This window comes from Cherax quadricarinatus, chromosome 14 (genome assembly GCF_038502225.1).
Source record: "Cherax quadricarinatus isolate ZL_2023a chromosome 14, ASM3850222v1, whole genome shotgun sequence".
NCBI classification, from domain to species: Eukaryota; Metazoa; Arthropoda; class Malacostraca; order Decapoda; family Parastacidae; genus Cherax; species Cherax quadricarinatus.
In genome coordinates, this window is record NC_091305.1 from 19,321,032 (window position 1) to 19,334,971 (window position 13,940).

The 13,940-nt window shown below is 38.2% G+C and overlaps 1 protein-coding gene across 1 annotated transcript in view; it reads left to right on the forward strand.

The window, feature by feature from the left end:
- Positions 1 to 13,940, forward strand: part of LOC128695906 (sortilin-related receptor) — a gene marked incomplete at its 5' end in the record, with an annotated part of 164,529 nt that overhangs the window by 13,365 nt on the left and 137,224 nt on the right. The window contains 3 exon segments of the mRNA XM_070084886.1: positions 478 to 658; positions 3,258 to 3,493; positions 11,024 to 11,099. Of these exon segments, the coding sequence (XP_069940987.1) occupies positions 478 to 658; positions 3,258 to 3,493; positions 11,024 to 11,099 (493 nt within the window).

Genomic DNA, 13,940 nt, shown 5'->3' on the forward strand with positions numbered 1-13,940 from the left:
ATTCTGCAAAATTCGCGAAAGCGTAATTAAGTCGGTTTTCCATCAAATTTCATGTTTTTTATTTTATTACCTTCAGAAAAATATTGTCTACCATTTCATAAGAAAAAATAAATTTATTTTTGAAAATCTTGGACCCTGTGGACAAGGTGTAGAACTATGGGACAGACCTTCAGAGGGTTAAAATTAATCTTTTTTTTTTTCTTCTTCAAATAATGGGCCTTATATAATTAATTTGTTAACTAAATTATTTAAATATTTTAATTAGCTATGACCTTTTTTTTTTCCTCAGTAGCCTTCTCTTGCTAAAGAAGGGTGATTATTTTTACAAATAAATTTTTTGTAATTTACTAGTTTTTATATTTTTTCTTTTGTACCTTAAGTAAAGTTTGACTCAAGTTTATTAAATAATAATTTCAATGATTATATAGCATAAGTTACATTCTGAGCATTATTAATAATACAGTATTTTTTTCATAGTGAAGAACAAGAATTCCTGCTTGTATCAGCACGTCAGGAGATCCTTCGCTACAATCTTGTTAACCCAGAGGATGGACTTGAGCCGCTGCCTATCCCTAATTTGAAGATGGTTATTGCTCTTGACTTTGATATGGCAACTAACTGTATTTATTGGTCAGATGTAGAACTGAAGAAAATAAATGTAAGTTTTAGTACCACTTTTTTTATTGAAATATATTAGACTTGAGTCTTGGAGATGGGAAGTACAGTGCCTGCACTCTAGAGGAGGGGTTTAGGATATTTGCTGTTTAGAGTGACATCTAAACTGTTGTATCTGCATGCCTCTGGAAAGACAGTGATAGTGTGAATGATGGTGAAAGTGTTTCTTTTTCGTGTTACCTTACCTCGGTGGGAGACAGCCAGCATGTTAAAAAAAAAAAATTAAGTGTAGTTTTTTTATCTTGGGTTTTACTCTGCAGATGCTTTTTAATAGTGAAAAGAGTGGATTAAGTGTCTATGGTAAGAACCTAGACTATTTTAAAATATAAGGAATTGCCTAAATTTGAATACGTAAGATAGATGTCAACAGTCCACTGGTGTAATAGTCTCTTGAGAATTATCTGCAGTCAGGTTCTCTCACTATCACATCTTTCTCATTTGGGCATTCTTTTTTTTTTTTTTTTTTTTTTTTTTTTTAATTCTATCAGTCACTAGCATGTACAACAATTATGGAATTGCAGCCTGAGTTGACACATCTCTGTAGAAGGCATGGGAATGTGTGATTGTAGTGAAATGTATGGTAATGTACACTAGTAGTGGATGCTTTTAAATCTGTAAATGCACACTGAATATTCTCTTCCAACTGCTTTGGTACAGGAATTCTAATTTAAGCATCATTTGATAAAAGATTGGTAAAACATTAAGAGTGGAAATATTTAGTAAACATGACTCTAAACACTAGCCCAGTAGGCTTAAATTGTGAGTAAATGTGGGTAACTGTAGATTGCTGTAAGTGAACACCCATCTAGTTGTATGGCAGGCAAATTGAAAAAAATTCTTAGTCAATATATACAAATTTTGTGTGTGATTTGGAAAATTTACATTATATAATATTGCAGTTTTTCAGTGTAGTGTTTTTTGTTTATTCATCACTGATGCACTGTATTTGGTAATCCATAAACTGTCATATTAAACTAACAGATCTTACAGGAATTATTGAAAACGATGTAAGACGAAAGAATTTGTTCATAATAAACAAACTGGCTTATGCATTTTTTTTTTTTTTAACAAGTCGGCCATCTCTCACTGAGGCAGGGTGACCCAAAAAAGAAAGAAAATCCCCAAAAAGAAAATACTTAAATCATCATTCAACACTTTCACCTCACTCACACATAATCACTGTTTTTGCATAGGTGCTCAGAACACAACAGCTTAGAAGCATATACCTATAAAGATACACAACATATCCCTCCAAACTACTAATATCCCAAACCCCTCCTTTAGAGTGCAGGCATTGTACTTCCCATTTCCAGGACTCAAGTCCGGCTATATAAAAATAACCGGTTTCCCTGAATCCCTTCACTAAATATTACCCTGCTCACACTCCAACAGATCATCAGGTCCCAAATACCATTTGTCTCCATTCACTCATATCTAACACGCTCACACACGCTTGCTGGAAGTCCAAGTCCCTCACCCACAAAACCTCCTTTACCCACTCCCTCAAACCTTTTCGAGGACGACCCCTACTCTGCCTTCCTTCCCCTACAGATTTATACACTTACCATGTCATTCTACTTTCATCCATTCTCTCTAAATGACCAAACCACCTCAACAACCCCTCTTCAGCCCTCTGACTAATACTTTTATTAACTCCACACCTTCTCCTAATTTCCACACTCCGAATTTTCTGCATAATATTTACACCACACATTGCCCTTAGACAGGACATCTCCACTGCCTCCAACCGCCTCCTCGCTGCTGCATTCACAACCCAAGCTTCACACCCATATAAGAGTGTTGGTACTACTATACTTTCATACATTCCCTTCTTTACCTCCATAGATAACATTTTTTGTCTCCACATATACCTCAACGCACCACTCACCTTTTTTTCCCTCATCAATTCTATGATTAACCTCATCCTTCATAAATCCATCCGCCGACACGTCAACTCCCAAGTATCTGAGAACATTCACTTCTTCCATACTCCTCAACAATTTGATATCCAATTTTTCTTTATCTAAATCATTTGATACCCTCATCACCTTACTCTTATCTATGTTCACTTTCAACTTTCTACCTTTACACACACTCCCAAACTCATCCAATAACCTTTGCAATTTTTCTTTAGAATCTCCCATGAGCATAGTATCATCAGCAAAAAGCAACTGTGTCAATTCCCATTTTGTATTTGATTCCCCATAATTTAATCCCACCCCTCTCTGTAACACCCTAGCATTTACTTCTTTTAGAACCCCCATCTATAAATATATTAAACAACCATGGTGACATTACACTTCCCTGTCTAAGACCTACTTTTACCGGGAAGTAGTCTCCCTCTCTTCTACACACCCTAACCTGAGCCTCACTATCCTCATAAAAACTCTTTACAGCATTTAGTAACTTACCACCTATTCCATATACTTGCAACATCTGCCACATTGCTCCCCTATCTACTCAATCATATGCGTTTTCTAAATCCATAAATGCAGTTTTGTTATGCAGTTTTGTATTCTGTTAAATATACAATGTAAATCCAAAGTTTATTTATAGCACTTTAACTTTTTTCTTCCAAACAGCGTCTCTGTTTTGATGGAGAGCATAATGTGGAAACTTTGGTTGATACCAATCTTCGAAGTGTTGAAGGACTTGCATTTGATTGGATCTCTAAGAATCTCTACTTTGTTGATGGAGAAAGAAAAACACTCGAGGTTATTCGTACTGACATTTCATACTTCGGACGTATGAGGAGAACCCTTCTCAACAGCAGCGCTTTGGATAATCCACGTGGCATTGCTCTCCATCCAGTTCGAGGGTTTGAATGACTAGTTTTTTATAACCTGCACCTGTATTTTATCATATATTTATCTATGCTAGCTATATTTTATATATACTGTACAGTAAAGTCTTGTGCAAAAATGTACTATACCTGGATTCCTGAAAACTGTTGTGTATTAATTATGTATTATTCATGAGAGAATAAAGGAAGTTTTGAGTGCTTGGGGCATTAGTATCCAGCAGGGTTCTGTAAGGGTGTTAGATCAGAGTAAGTGGAGATAAGTGGTTTTTAATGTTTGACGTGCTGTTAGTGTGTGAGCAAGGTAGCATTTATAGAGGTGGTACAGGCAGTACCTTCACTCTGAAGGAAGGATAAGGATGTTGCAATTTAGAGGGTCATCTGACTTGTGATGCAAGCACACTTCTAGCAAGACAGTGATTGAATGAATGATGGTGAATGTGTTTCCTATTTTTTTTGGGTTGTCCTGCCTTGGTGGAAAGAGACGGGTATGTTAAAATAATTTTTTCTTTTCCACAAGCCTGCTGTAACCCACCAAGGCAGGGTGACCTGGCATTTTAGTAGTCTCGTACGACATGCATAACTTGCAGAGGAAGAATTCCGTTCCACTTCCCAATGGAGATAAGAGGAAATAAACAACAAGAACTATTAAGAAAATAGAAGAAAACCCAGATGGGTAAGGATATATATGCATGTGCATTCATGTGTAGTGTGACCTAAGTGTAAGTAGAAGTAGCAAGATATACCTGTTATCCCGTGTGTTTATGAGACAGAAAAGAGACTCCAGCAATCTTCTTTCTTTCAACACACCGGCTGTATCCCACCGAGGCGGGGTGGCCCAAAAGGAAGAACGAAAGTTTCTCCTTATACATTTAGTAATATATACAGGAGAAGAGGTTACTAGCCCCTCGCTCCCGGCATTTTAGTCGCCTCTTACAACATGCATGGCTTACTGAGGAAGAATTCTGTTTCACTTTCCCATGGAGGTAAGAGGAAATAAACAAGAACTAGAAAGAAAACCCAGAGGGGTGTGTATATAAATGCTTGTACATGTATATGTAGTGTGACCTAAGTGTAAGTAGGAGTAGCCAGACAATAAAAAGACACCAGGAATCCCACCATCATGTAAAACAATTACAGGTTTCCGGTTTACACTCACTTGGCAGGACGGTGGTACTTCCCTGGGTGGTTGCTGTCTACCAACCTACTACCTCCTGTTAAAATAATATACAGAGGAACCCCTGGTCATGACTATAATTCGTTCCAAAATTGGTCGCAACCTGATTTGGTTGTGACCCGAACCTAATTTTCCCATTGGATTGTGTGTAAATATACTTAATCCATTCCAGACCCCTATGAACTTTGTAAATATTGTTTTTTAAGATTTTTAAGCACAAAAATAGTTAATTATGCCATAGAATGCACAGTGTAATAGTAAACTAAATGTAAAAACCTTGAATAACACTGAGAGAACCTTGAACAACAGAGAAAACTAACATTGCATAAGTCTGTTCTAGACCCCCCACAAACAGTTAGTTGTAAATATTTTTTTTTAAGAGTTTTAAGCCCAAAAAATAATCGAAGTTTGAAAAATCCTTAATTATACAAAATAATGCACAGTTTAATGGAGAAAAAAACTTTAAATAACAGAGGAAAAAACATACCGTAAATTACCAAGAAAACTTACCTTGCATGAGTTGACTTCTGGTGTGAAGGAAGTGAGGAGGAAGATAAGTGAGGAGGACGTTACTGTTTAGAGGGAGAGTCTGCCTCTGCATTCGAGGGATGTTCTCTTTCAGGTGTTTCTCTCATTTAGCTGGTGGACCAAACTTCACCATAAACTGATCTAATGTAACTTGTCTTTTCCTTCGCATCAAAGTGTTACAGAACTGAAAGACAGTGTTATCATTCATCAGGTTTAACACTGTTCGTAACAGTTTTATCAGGGTGGTTCTTCTCAAGAAATCCTGGCACTCATTCCATTTTTCTATGGCTTTTATCACATTGCTTTTAATCTCCTCCCTTTCTTCTTCCTTCGATGAGTGCTCCTCAGTGAACACCTTATGCTGCTCATTCTGGAGTTCAGCGAGTTCATCCGTTGTCGGTTCCTCCTTGTGATCCTCGACCATTTCGTCGATGTCGTAACTGTCGACTACAAGACCCATGCTCTTGCCCATGGACACGATCTACTCCACAACAGAGGTCTCAGATCCTTTGAGATCTCAGTCAGGAATGCATTCAAGCCAAACTTTCTTCCACGCTGAATTCAACGTCTGGTACATGACGTCTTCCCAGGCTTTGTCGATGATGCTTATGCGATGCACAATGTTGAAATGGTTCTTCCAGAGCTCCTTCAGCATCAGAGATGTTTCTTTGGTCACATTAAAACACCTGGTGAAGAGTCCCTTAACCCTTTCAGGGTTTCCGACGTACTAGTACGGCTTACGCACAAGGGTTATTGATGTACTAGTACATATGCCTAAATTCTAGCGCCTTCAAATCTAGCAAGAGAAAGCTGGTAGGCCTATATATGGAAGAATGGGTCTATGTGGTCTGTGTGCACAGTATAAAAAAAATCCTGCAGCACACAGTGCGTAAATGAGAAAAAAGAAACTTGGACCGTGTTTATGGTTTAAAACAGTGAATTTGCACTGTATTTTTGTATGGTATTTATGGTTGTATTCTAGTTTTCTTGGTCTCATTTTATATAATGGAAGACATATTACAGAAATTGAGATGATTTTGATTGGTTTCACAATGAAAAGTACCATGAAATTGAGCTCAAAGTAGCAGAAATGTTCGATTTTTGCCAAAGTTCAAAAGTAAATCATGCCACGCTTCCAATACACATCATCTGGTGAGTCTAATATTCTTTCACAAGTTCTGATATTATTTATACCATTTCTACACTAATGCAGTAGTCTGCATAACAGTAAATCTTCTATTTTTTGTGAGAATAAAAATTCAAAGTAGAAAGCAAAAGAAATAAAAGAGGAGACTAGGGATGTGACTAATGAACAGAGGAAATATTATTTTAGTGCCAGGAATGTCTGTCTTGTTTATTCTGGATCCTATATGAAAGTTGACATCTTTTGAAATTTGTGTGAAATTGGCAAAATTGCTAGTTTTTGACCACTTTATTGGATAGTTGAAATCGGTAAATGGGCAGTTTCTTGTACTCATTCGATAGAAAAAATGGAGTTCTAGCGAAATAGTTATGATTTTTGTCAACTATTACCCTGGAATTGGCCGAAAATAGGGCTCAAATTCGGCGACCGCTAACTTCACGAGAGCATAATTCCATAAGTTTTCCATCAAATTTCATACTTTTGGTGTCATTATGATCGGGAAAAGATTCTCTATCTTTTCATAAGAAAAATAATTTTTTTTTTTCTGAAAAATTTTTGTCCCTGGGAACAAGTTTAGGAGAGGGGCCTCGTGACCCTGAAAGGGTTAATGTATATCTTCTTGAAGTTGGAGATCACTTGCTGGTTCATGGGCTGCAGAAAAGAAGTTGCATTGGGGAGGAAAGGAACTTGACTTTAATGAAGTCGTACACAATGTCCACATGGTCAACCAAACTTGGAGGGTGTGCCGGTGTATTATCCATCAGAAGAAGGCACCTTTCAGGTAGAAGATTGTTGGCATGATATTTCCTAGCAGCGGGAACAAAAAACTCGTGCAGCCATTCTAAAAACGAGCTCCTCGTGACCCAACCCTTCGTATTCGCCCTCCACATCACGGGCAGTCTGGCCTTGTTCACATTGTGCTGCTTGAACGCACGAGGATTCTCAAATTGATAGATGACTAGAGGTTTAATTTTTAGTTTGCCACTTGCATTTGTGCACAGCAAAAGGGTTAATCTGTTCTTCATTGCCATGTGGCCGAGCATAGCCTTCTCCTCCTGGGTTATGTTGGTCCTCCTCAGCATCTTCTTCCAAAACAACCCGGTCTCGTCGCAGTTAAACATTTGTTGCAGGATGTTTCCTTCGGCCTTCATGAATTCAGCGAAATCTTTCGTGAACGCTTCCGCAGCAGCAGCATCAGAACTAGCAGCCTCTCCATGCCTTACCACACTTTGAATGAGACTTCTCTTACGAAACTTTTTAAACCATCCTCTACTGGCTTTAAATGCATCACTTCCTGCACTCGTAGAAGGGTAATTCTGCCGCAAATCACTGCGTATCTTCCTGGCTTTCTCGCATATGATTACTTCACTTATACTATCACCTGCAAGTTGCTTCTCGTTCAACCACACTAGCAACAGTTTCTCTGCTTCTTCCAGCACTTGAGACCTCTTCTTGGTTAACATCTTAACTTCCTTAGCAACATTAGCTGCTTTAATAGCCACTCTCTGCTTCAGAATAGTTGGGATTGTAGACTTCAGCTTCTTGAACTCTGCAGCAAGATCAGTACCACGCACACCATACTCATACTTTTCAATAATTTCCTTCTTCACACCTATTTAAATTTTCTTCAAACCCTCTTTTTTCCCACATTACTACTCTTCACTTGCTTAGAGGCCATGGTTAATTGCAAAATGAACTCAAAAACACCTGAAATACAACACAAGGTATTCACAGTGAATGAACGCACATCTGTCCAAGACTGGCTACAAGGTGAGGTGTACACCAACAACGGGAAGTGAGGAAAATTGGCACGTGCAGCAAAATGGCACGGAATGTGAAAATTGGTGTGGCTGTGTTTGTTTGGCACCCGATTATGTGTTCGTGACCAGATGCAAAAATTTGGCGAATTTTTTGGTCGTGAACCGATTTGTTCGTGTTCGGAAGCATTTGTGACCAGAGGTTCCACTGTATACTGTATATTTTTTTAAGTCAAGGCAAGGTGACTTAGAAGAAGAAACAACTACCATCCTTCATTCAGTTGCCATCTTAGCATAAGTACGCTGACTTCATAATCAAATTATCCTATGATGGTAACATCCCTGTCTCTCCTAAAGAGTGCAGGCACTTCCCTTCCCATCTTCTGAACTCAAGTCTGTCCAACATGTTTTTACCAGAATCCTTCCAACAGCACATCTATTAAAAACCACTTGTCTCCTTCACTTTTGACACGCTTGCACAAGCCTGTTGGATGCTCAGGCTTCTTTTACCCTATCCCTCAAGTTGTTCCTGGTATGACCCCTAACCTTTCTACCTTCCACCCTAGATTTATACACTCTATCAACCTATTCCTCATCATCTTCTGCACCACCTCAGGCGCCTAACCCTTTCAGGGCCCAGCGGCCAAATTTCAAAGTGCGCACCAGTGTCCAAGAATTTTTAAAAAATAATTTTGGTATTTTTTCTTATGAAATGGTAGAGAATCTTTTTCTGAAGGTACTAAAACAAAAAGTACAAAATTTGATGGAAAACTGACGAAATTATGCTCTTGTGAATTTTGGTGTGTCAGCGATGTGTACACATCGGTGATTTTGCCAACTTTGACTCCCATTTTAGGCCAATTAAGTTATTCCAGTCGACCAGATTCTTAGCTATTTCACTAGTATTACTTCTATTCTACCGATTGAGCACAAGAAATTGCCAGCTCAACTGTTTCAACTACAAAATAGAGTGGTTGGAAATTGATAATTTGGCCAATTTAGTGCAAAGTTCAAAATATTCCAATTTCAAAATAGGGTCCAGAATAAGCAATGCAGGCATTCCTGGCACTAAATTAACATTTCCTCTGTTATTATTTATGTTTTCAGGCTTTACAAATGAATTCCATTTTGATTTTTAATTCACATAATGAATTTTTATTCAAACCAAAAAATATTAGATATACTGTCATGCAATATTGTAATAATTGTATAAATAATATCAGCTCATTTGTGAACATATATTAGACCTACCAGCTCGCGTGTATTAGACGTGTGAGGTCATTTGTTTACTCTTGAACATGGGCAAAAATTTAACATTTCCGCTACTTTGAGCTCAGTTTCAAGCCATTTTCAGTAGTAAAACCAATCAAATTCATCTCTATTTCTGTAATATATCTTCCATTCTATCAAATGAGACCAAGAAATCTCAAATACCGCTATAAAAAACATAAGAAAAAATACTGCTAAGATGCTATTTGAATCGAAAATTATGGTCTCAGTTTTTTCTCTCATTATGCACTGTGTGCTGTAGGATTTGTTTTATGTGGTACACACATACCACATAGATGTATTCTCTCATATCTAGGTCCAAATTTACCGCTTACAGCTTATCAGAGTGAGCTGAACTCATGGCGTAGATCTACGGTTTGGACCCTCAGCGTAAAGCAATAGATCTATGGCACGAACCCTGAAAGGGCTAAACATTGGAGTTAGCCTGGAAAATTTGGTAAAATATTGAAAAGTCACACTACCCATCTAGCAGTATTAATATGTAACATGTAAACATGGTGTTTAGAAAAGTTTGACCCTTTCAGGGTCCAGGCCCCTGATCTGAAGCTTGTCCACAGGGTCCAAGAGTTTTCAAAAAAATTTTTGTTATTTTTTATTAGGAAATAGTAAAGAATTTTTTTTGAAAGTAATAAAACAAAATGTACGAAATTTGATGGGAAATTGACAAAAATTGTATAAATAATATTGCCGCATTCGTGAACGCACATTAGACCCACCATCTGACGTGCATTGGACACATGACATCATTTGTTTACTCTTGAACATCGGCAAACATTGAACATTTCTGCTACTTTGATCTCAGTTTTGAGCCATTTTCAGCACTAAAACCAATCAGAATCATCTCTCTTTTTGTAATATTTCTTCCCTTCTATCAGATGAGACCAAGAAGCTGTGAGTACAATAAAAAACATACAAAAATATTTCGCAAAGTTGCTGTTTTAATAGAAGTCAGTTTTTTTCTTGTGCACTGCGTGCTGCAGGATTTGCTTTATATGGTGCACTCTTATCACATCGATGCATTCTCTCATATCTAGACCCAGATTTACCACTCACAGCTTATCTGAGTGAGCTGAGCTCATGGCATAGAACTACGGCTTGGACCCTGGCTTCAAAGCTGTAAAACTACGGGATGGACCCTCGAAGGGTTAAGTTATTTAAAAAGAATAATTCATGTAATAATGCAATAAAATGCATCCTGACTCACATCATGGCAGTCTTGATTGTAAGTGTATTTTCTTGCAAATAGTTGCTAACGTTAACTTAGTGAGCTGAGGTGCAAGGATGAAGTCTGTGATTAGATTTTGATGGAGAGTGTTCAGTTTTTAATGGTTATGTTGGTAGGGCAAATTATTTTCTGGTATTACAACTTGGCTGATCAAATGATGACATGACTGGTTTATTTAAATTAGAGCTTGGAATCCTTCCTGACATGTTCATTTTGTCATTACAGTATTATATATTGCTGGGCAAGATACATTACCTTATGTATAATCTGAATCATGTCTTATTTTTCTTATAAATAGCACCAGCCAGCCATGCACAGTATAATGACATTGCTAATTACTGGAAATGTGTTAAGTTTAGAGAGAGTTATTATAACAGCAACACTTCTGGTTTTCAGAGTAGATATGACACCTGCATTAATTTTTCAGGTATCTCTATATAACAGACTGGTCAGAGTCTTCACCTAAAGTGGCCAGAGCTTTCTTAGATGGAACCAATTTAACAGTGAGTAGAGAGTTATGATTATTCTTTTTTAATATTTTAAAAATAGGAATAAAATAAGAGCTTTTTAAGGCAATTTGTAGGAAGCTTAATGTTTGGCACTTATGTCAGCTTAGTCCCATTGTTTACACTTTTTACATTTAATCCAAAAGGAAATATTAGTATACAACAGTGGAAAAACTATTCACATATCTGCTCTTTAAGGAGAGGAAACTTTAGATGATGTTTCAGTCCATCCTGGACTTTGATAATGATTCAGTATTATGACTTATTGCTATTGGAAAAACTTTGGGAATTTTTTAAATATGGTACTTAACAGTGACTGTAGGTTTCCTCTTTCAAATGCTGTACTGTACACAGTACACTATATGGGAGAAGCATTAAATTATTTTATTTTTTTTATTAACACATCGGCTGTTTCTTACCAAGGTAAGGTGGCCTGAAAAAGAAAACCTTTCACCATCATTCACTCCATCACTGTCTTGCAAGAGGCGTGTATACACTACAATTATAAAACTGCAACATTAACACTCCTCCTTCAGAGTGCAGGCATTGTACTTCCTATCTCCAGGACTCAAGTCCAGCTTGCCAGTTTCCCTGAATCCCTTCATAAATATTACCGTGCTCACACGCTAACAGCACATCAAATCCTAGAAACCGTTTGTCTCTATTTGCTCCTATCTAACATATTCACGCATGCTTGCTGGAAGTCCAAGCGTCTCGCACAAAAAACTTCCTTTACCCCCTCCCTCCAACCTCTCCTAGGCAGATCTCTACCCCACCTTCCCTCCACTATGGATTTATACACTTTCGAAGTCACTCTATTTTGTTCCATTCTATCATTCTACCCACTGCCTCATGAACTTCCCCCACACTCACAACTGGCTCTTCCTCATTTCTACAAGATTTTATTCCTCCTTGCCTTGTACACGAAATCATAGCTTCCCTATCTTCATCAACATTTAACAGTTCCTCAGAATATTTCCTTCATCTTCCTGATACCTCTAACTCTCCATTTAAAAACTCTCCTATCCTATTTTTAAATATCAAATCCATTCGTTCCCTAGGTTTCCTCAATTTATTAATCTCACTCAAAACTTTCTTATTTTCTACAAAATTTATTGATAACATCTCACCCACTCTCTCATTTGCTCTTTTTTTTACATTGCTTCACCACTCTCTTAACCTCTCTTTTTCTCTCCATATACTCCTCCCTTCTTGCATCACTTCTGCTTTGTAAAAGCCTCTCAAATGCTAACTTTTTCTCTCTTACTACTCTATACATCATCATTCCACCAATTGCTCTTCTTCCCTCCTGCACCCACTTTCTTGAAACCACAAACTTCTTCTGAACACACTAACACTTCCTTTCAGGTACTCTAACACTACATTTTTAAACCTACCCCATACATCTTCAACCCCATTGCCAATATTCTCACTAGCCCATCTGTCCTCTAATAGTTATTTATGTCTTACCCTAACTGCCTCCTCATTTAGCTTTTAAACCTTTACCTCTCTCTTACTTGCTGCTTCCATTTTCCTTGTATCCCATCTACATTGCCCGCAAAAAAAAAAATCTGTACATGTCCATCGCAAAAAAAAATCTATACACGAGATTTTGGTGCATACATTTCACTTGCATTTCCATCATAGGAAATATTGAGAAATGGTTTACCAGCTAAGGTTAAAGATTAAATATAGGGGGGGTACTTAGCTGGATAAGACAGCTATCGCCCACACAGCCGCCCCTGCAGGCAAGGTCTTGAGAAGCTGTCTTGACCACTTCACAATGGGCTGTAACAGAGTATATTAGGTATGATTATAAATTACCCCTAGGGGGTGTTATGTCAGCATATATCAGTCACTGATTGCTGACGATGCTTACTTATGTGAACTCAAAAGTCCACACCTCACTGCCGACTATAGGTTGATTACAAACTCCTTGCGACACAAGAACTGCTCAGTCCCCTGTACTACAAGAAATCCGTAACCTACCTTGCTCTTGTAGCATGAGCTATGGTGTTCTTTACAGCCTCGACAGGTATCGGTGACTTGATAGAAGCTGAAGTGTCCTTGGATGTCCACGTCTTCCATAGTCCAGGAATATGCACACTGGTACACTGTTCCACAAGGTTTGTCTTTATTGTTCACAATCTTATCACTAAAGAAGCTGATCACACTTCCCTGTAAGTGTTTGTGTTTTGTGAGACACTTTGTTCACACTAACGCACGGATCAGTGTTCTTCGTTGGTTATCCTGGCATCAGTGTGACTCCCAGTAGGGTGAAAAGTAATCTGACCTCACAGCGTCCTACGCCGCTGCAATGCCCCTAGAACATAAAGGAAAAGTTGACCTAGTACTTTTTGCTTCCTTGCCAAACTTCCTCCATGAAGCAAAGCAGAATGCTTGATTCTTGCTGTCTTAAGCATAGACAACAATGTACACAATCTTTACCATGGTAATAAAGTGGGAGCAGGATTTTCCTTAATTGTCCTGCTAAGGTAAGAGATGGACTGTCTCTTATTAAACTACACTTTGTAACACTGGACTCTTGCAAGGAGCGGCGGTCGCTTGACCACGTCACATACTTGTACTGCATCTGGGATCAATTACTTGCTGCAGCAGTAAACAAGATACTTGCCCCTTCTGAGAGGGCTGGGCCCCTCAGGGCTGAAGGGGGCTAATACCCCCCTCCTGGAGAAAATTTCTCCATAGGAAAAGTGTGATGACATAGTATACTGGAGCCCGTCTTGCTCCACTGTTCCCAACCATGCCATGCTTCAGTGCTCTGCCAGAGCTCGGCGAGGAAGAATGGCCTGCTAGTTGTTCCTCTGTGCCCCTTTT